Source organism: Fukomys damarensis, unplaced genomic scaffold (genome assembly GCF_012274545.1).
Source record: "Fukomys damarensis isolate Sample0158 unplaced genomic scaffold, DMR_v1.0_HiC HiC_scaffold_9, whole genome shotgun sequence".
Classification (NCBI taxonomy): Eukaryota; Metazoa; Chordata; class Mammalia; order Rodentia; family Bathyergidae; genus Fukomys; species Fukomys damarensis.
The window spans coordinates 12,383,193-12,406,518 of NW_022900921.1; the positions used below are offsets into that span (position 1 = coordinate 12,383,193).

The 23,326-nt window shown below is 35.6% G+C and overlaps 1 protein-coding gene across 1 annotated transcript; it reads left to right on the forward strand.

Annotated features, from left to right (window-relative positions):
• Window positions 1-464: 464 nt before the first annotated feature.
• Ublcp1 (ubiquitin like domain containing CTD phosphatase 1) lies at window positions 465-17,627 on the forward strand. Its single transcript, XM_033761607.1, has 11 exons — window positions 465-642; window positions 954-1,108; window positions 1,876-1,967; window positions 2,342-2,427; window positions 2,506-2,621; window positions 3,715-3,813; window positions 6,567-6,604; window positions 7,028-7,126; window positions 9,594-9,710; window positions 14,682-14,809; window positions 16,557-17,627. Exons 1-11 carry the CDS (start codon window positions 584-586, stop codon window positions 16,582-16,584), a joined length of 1,017 nt encoding a protein of 338 aa, XP_033617498.1. The 5' UTR covers window positions 465-583; the 3' UTR covers window positions 16,585-17,627.
• Window positions 17,628-23,326: the final 5,699 nt, after the last annotated feature.

The following is a 23,326-nucleotide window of genomic DNA, read 5'->3' on the forward strand; positions in this document are numbered from 1 at the left end:
TGTGTAAACTTTATATGCTTAGAACTGTGCCTATAGGTTTTGTATTTATTGAAACTTCCTTAACTCCTGTAGGTCCCATTCGAGAGAAAAGACAGTTATGGTGTGGGAGATACAGGGTACGTCAGATTTCTTTGGAAGACCCATTACCAGCTGTGTACCCATGAGCAATTTATGTAGTTTCTCAGATCTTGTTTCTTACCAACAACCTTATTAAATGAGATTATGTAAAACTGGCCAGTTCATAAAATAATGAAACATAAGGCTTATTCTGTATTCTGCATGGTGCCTGGAACATAGTAAACATTCAGCTCTAAATTTATTTAACCAATACTTACATAGTATTTACTATATGCAGTATGCTCTGTGACTTCTAGATATTGACAAATTTTATCATCATAAGACCCCTGAGAAGTAGGTATCATCCCTATTTTACAGGTGAGGAAATCAAGGCACTAAGAGACAAGTTGACTTTGCAGAGTCAAATAGCTAATAAATGGGAAATCAGAAATCTGATCGCAGGTGGTCTGGCTCTAGAGTCTGTGCTCTTTCTAGTGACTCCAGCACACTACCTGTCAAACGTTAAATGAAGGAGGATATTCTGTCATGGTGGAACTTGACTATAATCCTGACCAAGGAAAGCAGGTGGGAGAAATAGCTCATTACTGTACCTTCCCTGTTGAATAGTAGGGAGAATCTGATAGAGTATTAGGAAGCAGTAAATCAAAGCCAAAAATGGAGATGGTGGGGTAATTTTTAGTCCAACTTTTAATGTTTGGGGAGCTCTTCTGTAAGGAGAAACACCTGTTTCTGTATCATCAAATTGTAGACTGGAACTACTCAGACTCCACCTGCTCATCAGACAGAGTTACAAGGTTGTCTTTGACTTGTTTGTGTATGCCTGCCATTCTAGGTGTGTTTTTCTGAAGGAAAGCTGCCTCTTCTTATGCTTCCAGAATGGCTCTCCCTATCATTGTAAAATGGGGTGGACAGGAATATTCAGTGACCACACTTTCAGAGGACGACACTGTGCTAGATCTGAAACAGTTTCTCAAGACCCTTACTGGAGTGTTGCCAGAACGCCAGAAATTACTTGGACTCAAAGTGAAAGGTAATCTCTCCCTACTGTACATCTTTTGTCCTAATTGTTATGAATTTTTATATTTGCTGTTACCTGTTTTAAATAGTCTTTCCTTTTTTTGAGATTTCTTTGCTAGGAATTTTTCTCAAATCAGTTTAGTGGTAAAAATGATAATGTGAAGGATACTTGAGAACACCGCCAGTAAGATTACTCCTTATTCCTCTGACAGTTGATAGAAATCTCAGGTGAAGTGTCATTTATTTTCTAACATCTGCATTACAGCGCAGTGTTTTCATTACAGTTTGAGCTTTGTACTCTCCATGAATAATCTCTCCTGTTTCAAAAGTAAAGGTAATATTTAAATTACCAGAAAGGTAATATTCACATCCAGCTAAAAGGGGTTTTTGTGCTGCCTACATTTGTCTTACCACGAAGGGTAAGTTTTGAGGAACTCTGTCTCAGTCTGTAGTTTTATTTTAGGCATTTGATCTTCCAGGCTTCCTGACAAATTTTGTCTTCACCTTGCACCACAAAATAAAATATGAATTTATGTTTAGTTAGTTGAATAAGGGTGTTCTAGATAGAATGAGAGAAAGCAACCCTTGTATTAGTTGTGACTTCTTAGTATCCTAGATGTGACTAATTCAGCAGTAGCAGTTTGTTAATGTAAGAAAGCAAAATTCCAAAACTGCTGTGACATCTGTACCAAACCTTTTAATGTTAGGGTTTTGTGTAATGGAATAGTGAAACTAGCACCTGAACTTTAGTGAGAAAACAGTCATTTGCTTGTATTGTAGGCAAACCTGCAGAAAATGATGTTAAGCTTGGAGCTCTCAAACTGAAACCAAATACTAAAATCATGATGATGGGAACTCGTGAGGAGAGCTTGGTAAATGTTTACTTTTGTTACCGTTTGCCCCACTGAAGATACTATGATATATAATTTTAAATATAGTAAAATTAATCCGCCTCCATGGTCAATGAAAAATAAAAGCTGTACTGTGAGTATTGTATTAACTCAACAGAAAATAAATGCCCAGGAACTTTTTAGTATACAGTTAACTAAGTGTAGTAGTAGCCCAAATGGTCAAATTGAACATGGAAAATCTGTCCAGGGGAAACATATGATAAGTTATTAATGTGGAAATTTTCCCACAGTGTGTATTTAAAAGATTCTTGAACTCAGATTGTACTTATTGATTTTCATGCTGTGCATTTATTATGTTAAAGGTAGTATGGTAAAACTCTTCTCTGTCTAAATAGGAGGATGTCTTAGGTCCACCTCCTGACAATGATGATGTTGTTAATGACTTTGACATTGAAGATGAAGTAGTTGAAGTAGAAAACAGGTAAGTGCCTTTTCCTTTAGAGGGAACTGTCACATGAGAAAATGTGAGTGCTTCATTTGATTTTACTTTTTCCCTTAGGGAAGAAAATCTGTTGAAAATTTCTCGCAGAGTTAAAGAGTACAAAGTGGAAATACTGAATCCTCCCAGGGAAGGAAAAAAGCTGTTGGTACTAGATGTTGATTATACATTGTTTGGTAAGTCAGTTAATAATGCTTTTCATCTTCTGTTGCCCACAACAACTTTTGTTCTTCTTTTGTTTGTTTTTTTTCCAGCAACTCAGGGTTCACATGAAATATTTGAAAGCTTTTCTTATTATTTCAAAAATAAATCATTCCTTGTAGGAAATACATATGAGGAAAAAAAAAGTCATTTGTAATTTCAAGACCCAAAGATGACCACTCTTAATATTTTGGTGTGTATCTTCTAGTGTGTATGTATGTATGTCTATTTTTTTTCTTTTACTTAATTATAGATGAATATCATTGCAGTCATTAAGTATTATTTGCTATATATACAGTATTCTACTTTGTGAATGCATCATAATTTAACTTAGTAACTTTTAACACTTAAATTTTTATTAGGAATATTTAAAAAGTCATTTTTTATATTTTATCTTTTGTCTCTAATTATGTTCAGGCAGTTTCTTGCATTTGAAATTTATCGTGTCAGTCGAAGAAGAAAGATGTTCATTTCATCCTCTGCTATTGGCAAGAAGTATTTACTTATACGGGAGTTTATTTAACTCTATGTTTAGACTTTAAATGTATTTCATAACATATACTTATTTTAAGATTTAATAAGTTAATTGGTCTTGTCATTTTGGTTGAATGTGATAATAACTGCAAGGTGATGACTAAATGTGAATGTAGGAAGCCTAGTTTTTCATTTTCATAAATGATACCTGGAAGCCTAGTTTTTCATTTTCATAAATGATACCTAAACTTGAGAGTAATGAGAAAAAAATTTACAACTTACAATATAAGCCAGAATTCTCAGTGTTGCTCTTCATACTTTGAACAAAACTGATCAATAAAAATTGGATGTAGCTCAGTGGTGTCGTGCCTGCCTGGCAAGAGCAAGGTCCTGACTTCAATCCCCAGTACCAGAAAGAAAAAAATTGGAGCTCAAGGATACTAAGTTGTATGCATTGAAAGATGTGTCTGTCAGCCAGTCTAATTCAACCTGAAGCAATGTACAATTGAATATTTATATTACATTTCATAATAATTTCATTTTCCATTTCTCCACAGTAACAAACTAATAATCCTATGATCAATTCTGTTTTAGACCATAGGTCCTGTGCAGAGACTGGAGTAGAATTAATGCGGCCGTATCTTCATGAATTTCTAACATCTGCCTATGAAGATTATGACATTGTTATTTGGTGTAAGCTATATATATATATATTTTTTTTTTTATATATTTCTATGGAAATAAAGTTGTTCCTTATTTTATTCTGCTATATAAAACAGCTAAGAAGACTTACTTCTAAGAAAGTTTTCTTTTTTTAAGGAAATTCATACAATTGACTTTCTTGCATGTGTATAAACGTACTGACATTTGACACATAACACTGAGACAGTTTTAGTATGGGACAGAAATAGATTATGGTGTCAGAATGAAAATGGCCTTATTTTCTTAATGTCCTAACTTTTAGTAGAAAATTTTCTGATCTTTACTGTGAAATCTGTGATGCCTTGGGATATTGTTTTCTTTCTTCCTCATTCCTCTTTCAAAACACTTAGAGAAAGATAAGTTTTTTGTTTTTTGGTTTTTGGTTTTTTTTTTAAACCACAGTGATGTAACTACAGAAATAAAGGACAGTACAAGTCCCACAGGGAAGTTAATATATTGAATGAAGCAGTGTTGCTCAAATTGTCCTCTGTGGGTCACTCTAAGAACATAGAGGTCTGTGTTAAGATAATGTTTGTTCTCCAAATGTAAATCTGCGGTATTACTAAGGGCACCATTTAGTTCAGTTGATGTTTGTTTTTACCAAGAGTTTCTTGAAGAATGAAGTAATGCATTGATTTACATTACACGTTTGTACAAACAGTAAAGTTGCTTCTGGACAATGTCGTAAACAGAGATGGGTTCTCACTGTGAATTAAATAAAATGCCATGCATTAAACATGCTGTACTATATTTAGTTGTCAGGTCTTGAGAGAAGCCAGATGGTAGGTTATAGTTCTGTAAATTTCCTTTGTAACTACCCTTATGAGTATTTTCATTGCCCAGTGATAGCAGAAGTTCATAGCTGTTAAAAAAGCATGTTAAAATTCTGATTATTTTACCTGAGCTTTGTGGTGCACGCCTGTCATCCCACTTGGGAGGCCGACACAGGAGGATCGCCACAAGTTCTAGGCCAACCTGAACTACAAAGTAAGATCTTGTCTCAAAAAAAAAATATTGGTAGTTTTCTGGTTTAATATGATAAGGGGGAGAGAGCTCCTTGCTTAGCAGATTTTTGTTCTCCAACTGATGTCTGAGAGGACATTTGAGAAAAAGTTCATCTTAAAACTAGTTTATTGAAAAAGTTTAGCGAGCTGGGGGTTTAGCTTAGTGGTTCTGCCGCCTGCCTCAGAAGCACAAGGACCTGAGTTCAATCCCCAGTACCACAAAATAAAAGTTTAGTGAACCTTTAAATATATTTCAATAAGTTATTTTTGTAGATATTTTTTGTATTTTGTGGTAGTGTTTTGACAAGGGCACTTCTCTTTGGAACTAAATAAAGTAGGATTTTAGTTCTGGCTCTGTCCTTACTGTGTGACTTTGACAGGTTATTTACTCTGTCAGAACCCTAGCTTCTTCACTTAAACATAATGGTAAATCTGAATATAAATAAAGATGAAAATAAAAACTAGTAGGAAATGTGGAGTGAACTTTGTAGAGACGGGAAGGAAATCTGGGCAAGAGAGAGAGGAGGGTGGGAGGAAGGGGAAGTAAAAACAATTGAGATGCAGAATTACCAGTTCCCCACGATGAGCGTGGTTATGTATCTCAAAGCTATAGAGCCATTAAAATAATAATCAGTATCGCAGCTGGTTCCGTATGTGATATCTCATAGTTAATAATGAGAAACTGTTAGCTGATTCTCTTTTTCGTCTGGAAATTGCAGACACAGACTAGGTAGTAAATTTAAAAGAAAAAAATCTTTCCCTGTTTTGTGTCTGTTTTAATTGTAGATAACGTAGTCGCTAAAATTTTAGTTCAGCTGATCAGTTTTGCATGTTAAGGTAATTCTTTGGCTTTTCATGTGCATGTGCTAATAATATTTTTGTCGAGGACTCAGGTTTCCTCTTTCACCTTTACATCTACATGCATGCATATATTTTAAGTAATTAAAATACTTTTTCCCTCTACTTAAACTTTTTTTTTTTGTTAACAGTTATATAGTTTAGTCCAGTAATTGGGACCAGGAGAGCACATACAGATGGTTACAAATTTAGTGTCAGCAGCCCCAAAACTGGTCAGTGTCTGACAGTGAGCACGTATGCAACATAGGTACACTTCATACATTTGTCTCTGTGGTTTTTTTACAAGCTGCTTCACTTAGTCAGCATTAAATGTACCACACCTGACAAATGGATATTTTCATTGGACCTAGCTAATCTTCAGCATAAACTTTTGACATCTAACCTTAATATGCTTGTATTGACACATATACACACATGTATAGATGTGTGCATATATGGAATTAGGAATGTGGAAGAAAGTTAAAATCCATACATCCCAAATTTAAGTTTGGAATTGGTAGGAAATAGTGGCAGGGCTGTTTTTAGTAGGGTGTTTGGGTCTTACCAATTTCCTGGGTTCAGAGTTCTTTTGAGTGCTGGCTACTTGTATCTTTTTTGTTTTTGTACTGGGGATCAAACTCGGTACCTTGTGCTTATGAGGCAGGGGGTGGAATCACTGAGCTAAATCCCCAGCCCTCTTGTATCTTGTAGGTAAAAGTTGTTTAAGCTGTTTCTTTCCAGTAGGCAAAGTTTACTTTTTAATGAATATTTAAAAGAAGATTACCATAAATATACTAGGGATATTATTTGTGATGTACTTGCTTTTTTTAGAAAAATTTATTTATATAGATTTTTAAAGTAAAATTCAAAGTGTTCATATGTATTGTATATTCCTCACTTTAGCTGCAACAAATATGAAGTGGATTGAAGCTAAAATGAAAGTAAGTGTTGGAAACAGCCATTTTTAAATTACTCGAAAGTTCTGAAACTAAACCAATTTCATTCTTACCAGTGGACATTTAGAAGATAAATAAATGCAAATATCAGGAGTAGAAATTTCTTTAATGTCTGTGTCATGATAGTTTGTAATGAATGCCTAAGTTGTTTTCAAGAAAAAGTACAGCTAGACTTTCCTTTTTTTTCCTCTCCATTTTACAGTAATGCTTTTTTTGTTTCTGGTTTATTTTCCTTGGACTACTATTTTTTGATGTAACTAAGTGAAATTAAAACACTTGGTAATTGTTTAGTAAGACGAATGTCAATGGTATAGAAATTTGGCATTTTGAGAAATTGCAGCTGAAATATTTAATTCTTGAATTTTCCATATTACTGTATATTAACCTCATGAACACTTATGTTTACAGGAGCTGGGAGTGAGTACAAATGCAAATTATAAGATTACCTTCATGTTGGACAGTGCTGCTATGATAACAGTACATACCCCAAGGAGAGGACTGATAGATGTAAGAACTTGTTCTACTTTTATTTAAAGACACGTTGATTTTCTAGTGTACCTTTTGTATTTATAATGATGGAATAACTTAAGGAGTTTAGAAATTCATCTGAGTGAATAGTAAAGTGACAGTTTTGATGTAGAAAATGAGTATTGTCATATAATTTGACATAGAAAAATTAAGTTTAAAAGATGTGAATTTTAATGAAGCAGGACTGTTAAAAAAGCAACTGGTGGTGAAGAATAATTGTTTTGTGATGATGACACTACAGTTTTGCCAGACAAAATAGGTGAGAAAAATACTGAATATCATGAAGGAATGTACTAGAAACAACCCAAAACATACTCACTTTGCCCTGTATGAAAATGCTAATAAAAATAGGTACTTCGTAGTATGTGTGCTTTGAGGTGATGTTTTTGTAGGCCTATAGAGTAGGAACAGGAGCCATCAGAGAAAAGGATTGGGCTGAAAGTATAGGGCTTTTCACTTTGCTCCCCAAGGAACTACACGTAGGATTGAAAACCAGCTATTTGCACAGCTGTGTGAGGCACTATTGGTAATAAAGAGACAAGTGAAATACAGGCTGTCTTTTGGAAGCACACAAGCAGGCACTATGGAGAACTTAGCATAATAGAAAAGCTTAGGTAAGAAAGACAGTATTAAAATAATTAAATTTACAAATAGTGACTTAGGTGCATGGAAATTTCATTCATAAAAGAAATAACGCATACATTGGGAAAATATACTTTATTACCTCCTAAAGTAATACATTTCCAAAATCTAAACATCAGGAAGAAGTTTAGAAGATCTTAAGCATAGCAATATTTGTTAATAGTGAAAAAGTAATAAGATAATCCTCAATTTCCAGGGTTTGGGGATTATATGTATAAATTATAGTTACCCTTAGAATAAAATGAATCATTTGGTGTAGATAGTAGTTAGTTAATCTTTTTAAAATGTTGTTATTTTCATGACATAGTGAAAAGTATTTCAGATAAGAATGTCTACAAGCTGTTAGAACTTGGTTTGGTCCAGGATTTCCAACTTTAACAATCTGTTAACCTGAAGCTGCTGTTTAATCAAAAAAGCTGGGGTAAATACATCAAAATACCTACTTGTCTTTTTTTTTTTTCCGTGTGCTAGATTTTTTTGGTGCTGACTAGATTATAGGTGATTTAAAAATTTCCTTTGTGCTTTTCTGTATTTTAATATTATTCTGAGAAAATAGTTCAGGTTTTGAGATAAAGAGTGCTTGACCTAATTACCAAATGACAGTATTTTTTTTGAGAGGATATAGAACTTCTAATCATAGGTGTCCAAGACTGATCTCTGAAACTTGTTAGCTTAAAAAACACCCAACAGGGCCAGGGATTTAGCTCAGTGGTGCCGCTGCCAGCCTGACAAGGGCAAGGTCCAGAGATCGAGCCCCAGTACAAAAAACAAAACAAAAACACCAAACAGTCTGGCTTATTGTGTCAGTTCTGATGTGTTTGCCTTCAAAATAATTGGCAATTTTTTTTTTCTAGTAGCACATAGTGAAAAAATACAGGCAGTAAAATTTTAGTAAAATGACATTGAGAAGGAATACGTCCTCTTCATATTAAAATAATCTATAGAAAAGAAAAATAAAACAACCTTTGTCACAATTTATTGCCATTTCGTATTAGATACTTATTACCACTAATGAAACTGCTACCTTTAGCAAAAAGTAACTTTCTTTAAAATTTTATTAAGAAAAGTTCCTGAACTTAAGTGACATGATTCACAAAATCATAATATCCCAGTTGGGCCCCTCATCCATTTATTATCCATACAAGCAAGTACTGTTAGCTCTTGTGTGGTCTCATAGAAATTTAATGCAAGCACTAATAAAAGCAGCTGTATAGGGAATCATCCCTTTGAAGCCTGGCCTTAAGAATTTTGAAATAAAAGCAAGAATTTACAAATTATGGTGCTGTTGAAGATAAGTTATCAAATGCCCTAGAAATTAGGGACTCAGGCCATTGAATGAAAGATAACATCAGTTTCTTTTCAGTAAAATATTTAAAGTACCAGAACAGCCAGGGACATTTTCCCTCACTATGTTGTTCTGGTTTTGTAAATAGGCCTGCTGTAACTCTCAAGCTCTGAGAGAGAGTGCTGTAGCCCGGAAAGTCACGTGACTGCTTAGTGGACATCGATGAATTGCTTTAGATCCCTTTAAAACCAGTAACTACTCTTGTCCCAGAATCTTCATGTTAAAATTACGGAAAGTCTTAGAATGCATTTAGTTCAATTACAACATGAACAGACTTTTCAGAAATGTAAACATTGCAAGCTGACATCATGCTTCACAAGTGTGTTACCACATTCAGCTCCCATGGTCATCAGGGTCTTAGGGGAAGGGAACTCTGGCTTTGTTCTATCATTGTAGTGGCTGTGCTTTTGAGAAAGGATTAACCATTGATAAAATTGGACTTTAAACTTTTATTCTAAGGTAAAGCCTCTTGGTGTTATTTGGGGAAAGTTTTCTGAATTTTACAGCAAGAAAAACACCATTATGTTTGATGACATAGGAAGAAATTTTCTAATGAACCCACAGAATGGACTAAAGGTAAGCCATACCTTTATATGCTCATGTAATCTGGACTTTGTGGTAGAACCTTCAGCACTGTTTCATAAATTTTTGAAAATGCAGTCAAGTGCTATTGCATAATTCTGGTTTTAGTCATTGATTGACCGGCCATCTGCCTGAGCATAATTCCATAAGATTATATTGAAGCTGAAAAGTATTGGTCACTTACTATTTTTACTCTATCTTGTCTTTGTTTAGATGCATACTGTTACAGTTGCCTGTAGCACTCAGTGTGGTAACGTGCTATACAGGTTTGTAGCCTAGGAGCAATAGGCACGCAGTAGGCTGTAACATCTAAGTTTGTATTAGAGTGCTGTGTGCTCTGTAATAGTCACACAGAAGTGAAATTGGTTAAGGGCAAGTCTCCTTGTTATTAAATGACACATAGTCACAGGTAAGAAAAATGTAAGTATTTAGAGAAGTTTATATGAAAGTGAACAATCTGACTTCTACATTGATATCTCCTTAGCCAATACATCCAAGTGGTTTTTTTTTTTTTTTTTTTTAATTTTGGTTGAGACAAGGTCTTGCTATATGCAGTTCAGACTGGGCTCCGACTCAAAACGATCTTCCTGCCTTAGCTTCCCAAGTTCTGAGATTACAGGTATGCACCACCTGTATGAAGCCTGGAATATTTTACTTTTAGTTAGATTTGTGGGAGCACCATGGGTTTTAGCATCAGAAGTGAAATCATTAGATGCTTTATTAGGAATACAAATCTTGTAATTTCGGGTGTTCTGGTTAACTGGATAGCTGAAACTAATGGTGTTCAATTGCCCTTTTAAACCGAAAATTAGGAGGTTTTCAAAATTCATATGGGCCAAGTACACATCCTAGAACTGTAAAATGTCAGAGCTAGGTGGAACTTCGGTCATCTTGTCTTCTTTCTTAACTTTAGAAACAGACTGAGGGTGAGAGATTTCATGACATGCTCAAGGTCATGTATCATGTAACACAATTTTGGTTAGAGTCTAAGTGACTTGGTTCCTGGTTTAGTGATGATCTTGGCATGCAGTCTGATGAAACTTGTGGAGCTATAATAGTGGCATTCTAAACCTGATAGCAGCATCACATTGAAAAGAGATAAACTTGAAAATTAAAAATTTCTGGTACTCCTGGTTGGGTATATATCGGGACAATATGAAAATGGAAAAGTTATTTATATATCATGGTACTATAGTGAATGGAGCCTTCATTTGAAGTGGCATTCTTAACACTTAAGATATTTTAGTTTCAGTCCTGAACTTTTCTGCCAGTTAAGTTCTTTGGTAGTTTTAAAAGACGAGAGAAAAACTAAGTCCATTTTTGAGGCCTTATAAATTGTTGATCTGATCTTTAGTGTACAGTGAGTATAATGTAAGGGACAAAATACTAAATCTAGTCCTGATTTGCTACAAATATAAAAACTTGTTGACTTAGAAGAAAAGTGGTTATATTACTGTAGTGAAATGATTTATGTTGGGAGAAGTGGCTTTCCTGTGTGTAGTTCACCAGGTATAGGGTACAGAAAGGTACACTTGAGTCTGGAGAAGAGATCTGATTGACAATTTCTATTGCCAAATTTCTGTGAAACTCATAGCTATTACCTTTTCTTGGAATAAGGTGTGATAATGGTGTAAGTGATGAGGGAACTTTCAGCTTTTAAAAATGTACGATTGTTTTTTATTTGTGTTTAGAACTTTATGTTTCCAGCCGATATTTTTGGATCCTATTCATCTCTTAATGCAGGGAGAGGTGATGTTAAACATTTCTAATTCTTTATGTTGCTGAGAGGATTTTTTAAAAGCTTAGATTCACTGAAGGAATTCTTGAAAATACATAGTTCCCACCCTCAAAAATTCTAATCAGGAAGTACTTTTAAAACATGCAGATGATCTCTTGTAAATGTCCTTTTGAGAACCTTGTTTAAGGTAATTATTGATGATCTGCCCACATTGGCATTGAAGTTTTGAGGTTGAGGAATATTCTTAAATACTGTGTTTTGTTATCACAGTTTGATAGTGTCCTTAGGAATTTCAAAAAAGATTCTTGCAGATCTGTTTGTCTAAAAATAAGTATTTTTAAAATAGTTTACTTATAGGCTTGCCATCTTGATTTGAGATATGTAAGGCATTGTGAATATGAATATAAAAAAGAACTAAAAATGTGAATGTTGGAATGGTGAATAAAGCAAACTTCAGTTTTATTATCTGTATGTGGAAATGATGATAGAAGAGAATTCGGTGCTAATCTCAACAGTGTCAAGTTTCTAAAACATATTTCTTTGACATGCAACAAATTGATTATGCATGTTGCCTGCCCTGCTAGTTAGCACTGAGATGGGTGGTGAAAACGTTGCACTGGGCAGTGCTTATACCAGAATAAATGGCCAGGTGAAATACAATTTTTGCCTTTAATTAGTTTATTTTATCCCATCTTAAGCAGAATCTTTGGCATCAGTTTTGTTGCCTAATAATGCTTAAGACCAAATGTTTAGAATACAAAAATAACTCAGTGGATCTGTGGGTTTAAAATCTTTTTACCAACCATAGACCCTGTACTTTCTTTTTCTGTTCTGAATTCCTTCCTGCTCTTTAAGCATAAAATCCTTTTAATGTATTGTGTCCTGATAGTTTAAAAGTGAACACATTGCTTTTACATTCTTCAGGAGTTGAAGGAAGGAATACTTTAACACATCCCAATGTCACATCCCCAGGAATGTGTAGAACCTCATTTCCCTGTGTTGTACATCACACAATGCCTCTGTTCCCTCCTAGCCCTGCAGCACAGCACCTTCTGGATCCCCACTGTCACTGTTGCTGCTGAGAAATAGCATTGCTGGTGATGCTTTGCTTGAGGAAAGTCTCCCACAACTCCTTGCATCTGTTTGGACTTGCTCTGCTGGCCCACCTCAGATTCCCCCAGGCAGCAGTGTAGTTCATCTGACAGTTGTGGAGGTCTCTGTATCTAGATATTTAATAAGAGCAGAACATTTGGGTAATTTTTCTTCTGTCCACTTAAGGATGGCTGTCTGTTTTTCTAGTGATGGAACAAAAGTATATTTTAAACCTGTACTCTTGATAGATAAGGTAGTGAACTCCTTTGAGCTCACTGTTGCTTTTGCGTGGGTGACAGTGATTAGATGTTACCTGTCTTTTGATGTTTTATGGTGCTGGGAACCAACCCAGGTTTTCAGGTATCCTAAACACGGACTCTACAACTGATCTACATTCCTAGTATTACTGTGTATGGTAGTTGATTTTTTTCCGTGTAGAATAAGGATAAATTAGTACTCAGTATGACTTACTTAGTTCTTAAAACACGTGTGGTTGAGAATTTTTTTTTGTTTGTTTTGTTTTGAGACAGGCTCTCACTGTGTATACACTTGCTGTGTAGCCCAGCACAGTCCTGCCTCAGCCTCCAGAGTGCTGGGAATAGAAGGATGCACCACCACATCAGCTGTGTGTGACTTTTTTTCGTTGTTTGTTTTTGTTTTTGTTTTTAATTTTGTTTTGGGTTTTGACAGTGCTGGGGCTTGTACCCAGGCTCTATTACTAAGCTACATGCCCAACCCTGTGTGTATGTGTGTGTGTTAAAGAGATGAAACGCAAAAGAACAAAATATATATCAAAGTAGAAATTAGGAAGTAGGAAGAAATTCAACTAAATCCCCAAAATATCTATTCTGTTGTTTCAAAAATACTTTAAAATATATGTTGTTTCATTTATACTACTAATTTTTCTTTGTTCATTGAGAAGAGTTTTGTCCTTTTGTTTCTTATTTGTCTTTTTTTTTCTGTGAGTCATACTCTTAGTATTTTGACGAATTCTTTTAAGATCATGATGCCAATACAGGATAGTACCTATCCTTATTCTCTAGTTGTTTTGTTGTGAAATTTTGTTTTATTCTTTCATGGAAGAGTGCCTTTATATTTTTCATTAATATATACTTGTCTTAAAATATTTTTAAAAAGATAGTTCATCCCTGACAATTTCAAATATATGGAGCTACATAGAATTATACAGTGAATCCTGTGTACGTTTCATCTGAGTAGCTTATAAATTCATGGATAATTTTGTTTGCCCTGCGCCTTCTGTCTCCTTAATATTTGAAAGCAAATCCCAGACATACCATTTCATTTAAAATTAATTAAAAGTTTTGAAAGATTATCTTAAATCATATGAAGATATTTGAGTTGATGTTTTTAAAAGAAGAGCGACACTCTTTATTAAGGTGCTAACATAAAATTTACAGTTTAACAAACTTGTAAAGGTAACTCAGGTAACTGCCACCCAGGTCAGCATATATAGAACAACATACTTTCAGTCTCCCCACTGTTCCGATGTATAGTAATGCTTCTTCATGCCTTTCTTTATAAGGTAAATCAACCTTAAAATTTTGGAAAATGTGAGAAACTTGTACGATTCAATGATTTCTGTAGAAACTTGTATAATTACATGATTTATATGGAAATTTAATGACAAAAATGCTTATGATTAAGCGTGGCAGAAAACAGGCAATATGTGAATATGTGTAATGATATTTCAAGTGTACAAAAATTTCATAGAAAATCACTAACATGAAAATTACCACTTAAAATTTTTCTCACTTTCCAATTAGATCAAGCTTATATTTGGGTTAAATTTTTTTAATAAATGAAATTAATTAGTAAAAAGCACCTAAAGTGGTAGATGGGAAAAAGTGTAAACAGTTTTGCAAAGTAGAGTATCCAATGTAGGGTTTCAAGTGCTGTGAGAAAACTGGTAGTGTCAGTTTCAGACTGAAAGGATGCAGATAAACAAGGTGGAAGAGCTAATCTGTTAATCTGTACTGTAAACATTATACCTGACTTTCTGTTCACTGTACTTAGGCTAATATAAAAGTAATTTTTAGTGTTGATGTCTTTGGTGATGTTTTAGCCTTGAGGGTTAAATCTTCCTTAACACAGTGTGAAATTTTGTTTCCTAATAGATAAGACCTTTTATGAAAGCACACCTAAATCGAGATAAAGACAAAGAACTTTTAAAGTTAACTCAGTACCTCAAAGAGATAGCAAAGTTAGATGACTTTTTGGAGCTAAATCACAAATACTGGGAAAGGTAAGTGCTTATTGCTTACTCATTTTCTCTGTATACTAGTAATGAAAAGAATTAAGTGACCCTAGAATATATATGTCTTAACTTTTATTTTAAATGGTAAGTTCTAAAAATATTTTCTAATTCATGTACATACCACTGCACTCCAAAACTATTTTCCCTTGTGCCTTAACTTCTAACTTGTTCATAAACCAACATCCCATAATTGCTTTTTTGGGGGGCGGGTACTGGGAATCAAACTTGGGTCCGTGAGCTTGGGAGGCAGACGCCAGAACCACTCATAAGCTCTTTAATACTTCTAATAGAGAAGATTTGAAAGATGGGTACACTTTCATGATGCTACCTGAAAACTATTTTGTGATAGCAGTTAGCCCACTCCCTTGTGAACCACATGGGAATTTAACCTGTGTTCTTGTACTATAAAATAATGTCAGGATAGAATCTGTTAAAATTTGTCTGAATAGTGTTAAAAATTACAGACTGTCGAGCATAGTGCTGCACGCCTGTAATCCCAGCACTTGGGAGGCTGAGGCAGTGAGTTCTCGTCCAGCCTGGGCTACGTAGTGAGTTCAGGTCAGTTTCGACTACATAGTGAGACCCTGTCTCAAAAACAAAAATCCAAAGACTTCTGTTCATAGCAGAACACTTTATTCCACTGAACAAACATTTGCTCGTGATTTTCTTTTTCAAAGATAAGTATTATTAATTGCCGTCTTACTGTCTAGTTCTTTAATTGTTTAAGTAAAGACACAGGCATAAATCTAATATAAATCACATAGACATCAAGATTTTCTTTTCTTTTTTTTTTTAGCACTGGGTCTCAGGTGTGGTGCCTCTGACCTGGGCCTGACATCAGGTTTTTGAGGCAGAGAAAAACTTGTGGTGAAATAGAAAGGATTACTGTTACGCACTATGAGAAATGGTTTGGAATTAGATCTTTAAAACTTGAGTTCCAATAAGTATAGCAACAAAACAGACTGTTTGTATATTAACACTTTGACTTTTCAGCTTAATTTGCCACATAGCTCCTTAATTATAATCTCATGATACTATTTGGAAGGTAAAGCACCCTTTTTTTTTCTTTTTTTTGGTCCCTATCTTCAAATTGAAGATGATGTAACTGAGTCATGGACATAAATGCTTAGCACACTGCCCCAGAATAAGCAAGTAACACCATCAAACATTTGAATTTCCTGATTTCAGGAAACCTTTCCCCACTTCTGCAGTGCTAATTATAGTAGTTCATAAATGTGAGAAATGGAGATAAATTTCTAAATTTTGTGTTAGGTTCCTATTAAATAATATGAATAAAATGTTTGCTTAGTAAATTAATATCTTTGTATCTTTTTGATCTTCTGATCAGTGTTCTCTGGGGTCGTTGGGCTGTTATCTTTATGTAAGAAAAATAGGATCTTTAAATGGAATTTGAGTTATTTATAAATTACAAGGCTAGTTAACATTGATTCTCAGATTGGGAAGTAGGCGATAATAGGATGACAATTAGTGAATGCAGCCTCTAGAGCCTTAATTTGGGCAAATTGCTTAACCTCTGTGTGCCCATCAAATAAGAATGAGGTCTAGCAGAAACCCTTCATGAAGTGCATGGAACCTAGACAGTGAACATCTATGAGTGAATGTGAACAGTGCCCATCTTGAAAGGCTTTATCATTTAAATGAACCTTTGGACAGAGCGTTACAGTATGCCCATGAATTTAACATGCTATAGCTCTGACATGTTTACTTCTTGCAGGTATCTCTCAAAGAAGCAAGGACAGTAGTTACAAGTTATCCTGGCAATTATTGAAGATACTTGAGATCCATGATCTTTTTGCTTTTATGCTAGAAATCACAATAGTGCTGGACACTGAAGCAAATACCAGACTGCTTATTCTTGGTCTTCCAGTTTTTGTAAATTTAATTTTATATTTTTTGAAGATCATAGCAATATGCTTTTTAAAAAATCCTTTTCCCCTTATATGAATATACTGTTATTCTTGAAAAATATTTTCTCTGCCATTGATTACAAAGGTGTTTTTCCACCAAAACAAAAAAAGAAAAAAAAGGGAAGAAAAAATAGAGAAAAGTACATACTCAACAATGTCATTTTATGACTTTAGAAACAAGTTGTGTCTTGTGTTTTTGTCTGTCATTATCAACTACCTAAGTCTAAAACCAAACCCATCTTGAAAGTAGGGTTTTCCCCTTCAAAGCAAACAAACAAGTTTTTGAGTAAAGAACTTAGCTTGTTATGCTTAAAACTACCAATATTTTTTATTCCTTTGGTACAGACAAAATTTCTCTACTCCAGCAGTTCCATCTCTAAATTCTGAGCTGTCTCAGTTTGTTCTGTTACGTGTGTGTGTGTCAGTGTGCTTTAAGTAAAACTAGAGAACGCAAGTTGTGATAACAGCAATGCTGTAGTATGAGAAATAGAAAACAGAAGACTGAGGAATAATACAAAGGAACACGAATGCGCTTCTTTTTTGGTGGCTAACTAGAAGCACTTCTGCCTAAAACTTGACATAAAAACAGTTAAAGGCAATAAATTTTAAAATGAGACATATCACCACTTCAACCCTAAAAAGCATAAACAAAGTGGTTTTTCTGTTCCAGCTATATCTTAAGTGCTAACGCCGTGTGTCAGTGAAAATATTAGCCATAAGATTAAAAATACTATATATTATTTGCAATGCTTATGCCTGCATATATGTAACGTGACCACAGTTTTGTATTGACAGTATTGCTTTCTACAGTTATGTTTGAAAGGAATCGATCCTTCTAAATAAACATGGTGTATATTGTTCTTATGGGACTATTTCAGTGGTGTAAATAATAAATATCTTTTCTTACAACATTGGCTATCTGTCCTGTATTACCCCAGTTATTGTACTTCTTTGTTGAATCACAAAGCAAACATTGGATTCAGACAAGGACCTCTTAAAAACTTTTAAATGGTTTGGTGTTAAAAGTGTATTTCAATCGCTTCTCGGCCTTTTGGCTAAGATCAAGTGTAAAAGTGTATTTCAGTGTAAGCTGGGCGTGGTGGTGCATGGCTGTAATCCCAGCACTCGGGAGGCTGAGGCAGGAGGATCACTGTGAGTTTGAGACCAACCTGGGCTACATAGTGAGTTCCAGGTCAGTCTCATTTACATAATGAGACCCTGTCTCAAAAAGCAAAACAAAACAAAATTGTATTTCACTATGTATGAAGAAGTGATTTTAGCAGCTGATTACATTAAATTACTTAATTCTAATAAGTAGTATATTGTTAGGAATATGTAGTATTTTCTTTGTGGAAGCTGGTTATAAGAATATAGGAATTTGAGTGAGTTTGTTTGTTTATAGACAGGATTTCCCTAAGTAACCCAAGCTGGCCTGAACTCATTTCATAGACCAGGTTTGGCTCAACTGTGTCCTCCTGCCTCAGTCTCCCGAGTGCTGGCATTACAGGTATCCACCAGGCCTAATAGAGAACTCTTCAATAATTAATCTGATTCAATTAAAATGTGTTTCTTAATAATAAGGCTAAATTTACTTCAGATTATAACAAATATTTTAATTCATTGGTACATTTTTCTACTGTGTGTTTATTACTCCAAAGTAGACACAGAAAGGGGGCTTATTCTTTTTCAGTGAGCTGAGCACTTTTATTAATATAGGCCAAGAATTAACAGATACTTCCAAATCAGTATAAACTAAAATTAAAAATTTAGCAACCCCAGGAAGCAAAGTAGAATTTTATAAAACATTTCCTGCCATTAGGTGGTGCCCAAATCAAAGTTTATTTTCCAGCTTAATGAAGCTGCTGTGGGAGAGCATTGCCATTCTTGGCTTATTGAATCATGTGTGGTATGTGCAATTCTGTGTAATTCTTTAATAAGAGTATGGGAATGTTGGTATGTCTCATCTCGAGAGTTACTATACACATGTATAATATATATATTACATATGTATTTATTAAATCTTTAATTCAGAGGCTAGTTTGAGATCTAGGAGCCCTTCAAAGTCATTTTATGAAAATCAGTTATTGAACTAGTGATTTCTAGCAGCCATTCAGGTTGATAAAGAGCAAAAAGGCTATGATTGTAAGCAGTTGATATATTCATGTGAAGTAAGAGTTGTTTTTTAAGGGGGAGAGAACAGTGCAGGAATAAGAACTGGCAAAGATGGATATGCAAAAAATAATTTAGGTTATTGCTTGGTTTTTAAAGTACTATTAGTTAAAATGGCAATAAAATATGAAGTGAATAACCTGTTGAGGATTCTTCTTATACCAGTAATCAGTGGATGGATTAGGAGTTTCCCCTGAAGTATTTATACATCAAAACTCATTAAACTTTTTAGCTGGTAGCTCATTCTAAAGATAAATGCAGAGCTACTTATGTAAGAAGGAAGTAAGTTTTAAAATTACTTGAAGCTTTGTGGGTCTTGGTTGGAATCATGAACATTTAGAACTTTAAGAGACCTCTGCAGAGACTTCGGACAAATTGTTGCATTATCAATTGGGACAAGTCCTGTGGGCTGCATTGCTGACCCTTTTTATTTTTTGAGGGTCTTACCAAGTTGCCCAGGCTGGGCTTGCACTTAGGATCCTTCTGCCTCAGCCTTTTAGAGGAAGTACAGGCCATTGCCGCAAGGCTCAAATGAAAGTAAGCCTTAAAAGCCTTCTACACTGCTGCCCCCCCACCCCTTTTAAAACTTTAGAAGCAAACAAGCACTTCTTAAATGCTAGTGTCAAGATGTTTCCTGATGTGCACTATTACTAAAACCATGATTTCCTTCTGAAATTCTCTAAAAGTTGAACCTATACCATGCATTTGAAGACTATAAATGTAAAGATGCAAGCCTTACAAAACACCGAAATTTACAGTTTTAGTTTCAAAGGCTAAATGAGACTGTGAAAGTGCTTAGAAATAGCACTTTGAAACATGAATGTCAGATGCTACTAAAAGTTCACAGCATGCAACTATCATTAAGCTATCTTATTTTTGAAATTGTAATTTCCATGAGGATAATACTAAGAGGAAAAAAATTTTTTTGGGTACTTAGCAAGTGAACCCAGGGCCTTTTACATGCCAATGGGCAGTTCTGTCCCACTGGGCTACTTCCCCAGGCCAGGAAAACTTCACTGAAGTATATATTACCTTGCTTTTCCCAGTGTTCTAAGCAGAAAAGGAACATAGAAGGAGGATACCTCTTAGGGCCGAGATCTTTTTGTAGGTATCCAAATACTGCTCAGAATTGTATTCTGCAAATACTATTTAGTAATGATCTAATTAGGAAAAACTGTTCCCTCCTCCCCATTCTAAAATAGATATGATTAAAACTTCAGCATTATAAATATGTTTCTAGCTATTACAATACATCTTCTATAGTAGAATATTAACACTTTAATCAACTTTGGAAACCAGCTCTTCAAATACAAGCTTCCAAACTTTGTTGTGCCTGTACAAATGTAAAAATCGTAACATGTTTTTTCCCCCACAAAAACCTTTTTCTTAAGGTAAATGTCAGCTTTTTTTCTGACAAGATCGGCAGAATAAACTGTGGAAACCAGGCAATATTTTACATAAAGTTTTTAGTACCTTCAGTATTTGAGGCACTCTTCAGGAATGAACACAAAATTGTCTAGCCTCACAGAGCGTATAGATGAGTGACAAATAGAATTTTAAGTAGAGGTGCTACAAACAACACTTGACAGAAAGTGGTACCGGAAGTGTTTTAGGGTGGTAATTCACAACATCAGTAACAGTGGTAAGATGGACATATTAATCTATTTCTCCTTAGTATAACCAAACACCTGAGTTAGGCTGCTTTGAGAAATAAGAGTTTTTTGTGTTTTTGTTTTTAGCTCACAGTTTGCGAGGCTGAAATCCAAACAGCATGGGACAAGATCTGGCAAGGGTCCCCTTTGGCTGCGTCTCCTCATGGCAATGGTGGATCACTTGAGAGAGGGAGAGATCATATTGCCAAACAGGAAGCCAAAAAGAGACTGGGATCCCACAGTTCCTTCCAAGAGCACACCCCCAATTAATTTAAAGCCCTTCTGCTAAGCCCCACCTTTTAAATGGCTTACTTCCCAGCCTCACTACACTGAGGTCCAGACTTCCAATGCTATATGAATCTTCAGGGGACACACTTAAACTATATCCAAACCATTGCACTGGCAGTGAGCTGAGATCTGAGCCATTATTCAAAGGATTATGGAGAACATTACTGTGGGCAGAGCTAAGAGAAAGTGCAGTATCTTAGGACCAAACTGGCAGATGCAGGTAATTCACAGAAGGTAAGTAATACCCTGGTGGGAAATGAGGTTGGAAGAGAGGTCAAAGTCAACATACAAAAAGCCTTTTTTATCCACCTGTGTCCACAGTGAAAAAGCCCTCTTGTGTCTTAAGCCAACTGTGTTCAGCTTTTCATTGCTATAAGACAGGAAAATCACTTTTAAAAGTGGAAAGATTTATTTTGTCTGAGTCTCAGAAGTGTATGATCAGCTGGCTCCATTTGTACAATTGTAGTGAGGCAGAACACCAGGCAAGGAATGTGCAGTAGAGGAAGACTCCTCACCAAATGGAAGCAGAAAGAGATCATGTGCCCTGGTGACTTATTTTTGCACTTTCCTTAGTCTATTGTAGCCTCCAGTCAGTTGGATGATGCCACTCACATTGAGGACAGGTTTCTCCACTCAGTCCTACATGTCAGTTCTCCGGAAACACCCTCACCGACACACCAGGAATTGTGCTTCCCAAGTTTCCTAGGCATTTCTCAATCCATTCAAGTTGACAAGATTAACCATCACACCAGCCTTTCCGCTCAGAGGTTCTGGGCTGACATGTTCAGCATGGGCGTGTGTGGCCAGTGACACGTGAGGCAGAACAGAACTCTGCACACTCAGGAATATGGATGAAAGTCCTGTTTCTTCCTTTGAAAATGTTGCAGCACAAACATTCCCTTTGTGTTAGTCACCTCTTCTGTCCCTGAGACGGAATACTCACACTCACAGCTTGGACGGATTCACTTTGGCTCACAGTTTCAGGTGATTGAGTCCACGATCAGCAGGGTGCAACAGAAACATGATGCGAGAGCACGGCGGAAGAAGGCTGCTTAATTTGTGGCATCAGAGACTCAGAGCAGGGAAACTCTGTGAGGATAAGGTGAGAGACCAGGCACAGTACCCAAGGTCCTGCCGCTTTGACCCATGCAGACACACCCTGAAGTGTGCTTTGCTAACTTCATGGCAGCTCAGAGGCCAATCATAATGATGTCATTAAGATTCACCACCACACCTTTCTAGGTGTTTCACACATTTAGAGAAGCTTTTACGTTTTGCTCTTTCATTATCCTGCTACTGCTTTCCCACTATCTAATGATGGTATTGTGTCTTCCCTAATTCTGGGTGAATTCTGCTGCCAGATGTTCCCTCCAATTCCCAGTCCCTTGGGCATCTCCCGCAGCATCCCCAGGGTTCATTTTCTGCAAACTGATTTAGAGGTACTCTAATACCATAAGATATTTCAGGACCTGCATGGCTATGAAAGTTGAAATTTTAGTCAAAGCAAAAATAAGAACAAAAAATAAGCTTAAACATCCACTGAAGGGGAAATAATGAGGGAGCCCTTGTGTGCTATTGCAGATAATGCTCAATTTTAAGAAGTCATTAAAAAAAAGAATAGCAACTATAAGTATTCTTTATTATTCTTTAATTGGTTCTGTCATTGAAGAAATTGTGCATGTGTTTTGGTGGGATTGTTTTGTTAATGTTAGACCTATTACTTTAAAAGATATTGCAGGAATGAAAAGGTATAATACCTTTTTCTTATCTCATTTCAAGGTCTACAGCCAACTCTTCTATAACAAAGGACAGATTAGCAAGAAAAAAGTGTACCACATTTACTTTTATGAACGTACGTGGCATAAGACCCAAATAAAAACCCAAAGACTTGGGGGAAACTGTGTGTGTGTGTGTGTGTGTGCGTGTGTGTGTGTGTATGTTTGGAATACTGGGGATCAAACTCAGGACTTTACACTTGCGAGGCAGGCGGTGGCACCACTGAGCTAGATCCCCACCCCATATGTATGCTTATATTTGACGAGGAATGGACAGCTTTGTAGAAATGTTATTGGAAGTAAGGGTATGATCTAATGGTAATCAACTGGGGTAAACTTAGCAAAGTCTGCTTCTTCAGATTCATCTTGGTGTCTCCATGTACGTAACATCCTTTACTGCAAGGATGTGGCAGTACCCTTCTGAAGTGAAGGTCTTGTGGTCTGCTTTTAGGGGAGGTAGTGAATGCTATAGGTTTCATGGTTTGCCTTGGTAGAGAGGAGTTCTAGTTTCTCTGAACCCCTCCACCTTCTTGAGGAAGACGAATTTTTGTTGTTCTGTTCTGTTCTAGAAAGATCAGCTATCCTCACTTTCCAGTCTCCTTCAGTTCAAAGTATTCGCCATGACAAAGCATCCTACTTTGGAGTATCATGTCCTGAACTCACCACATCTTTAATACTATACATAATTTTTAT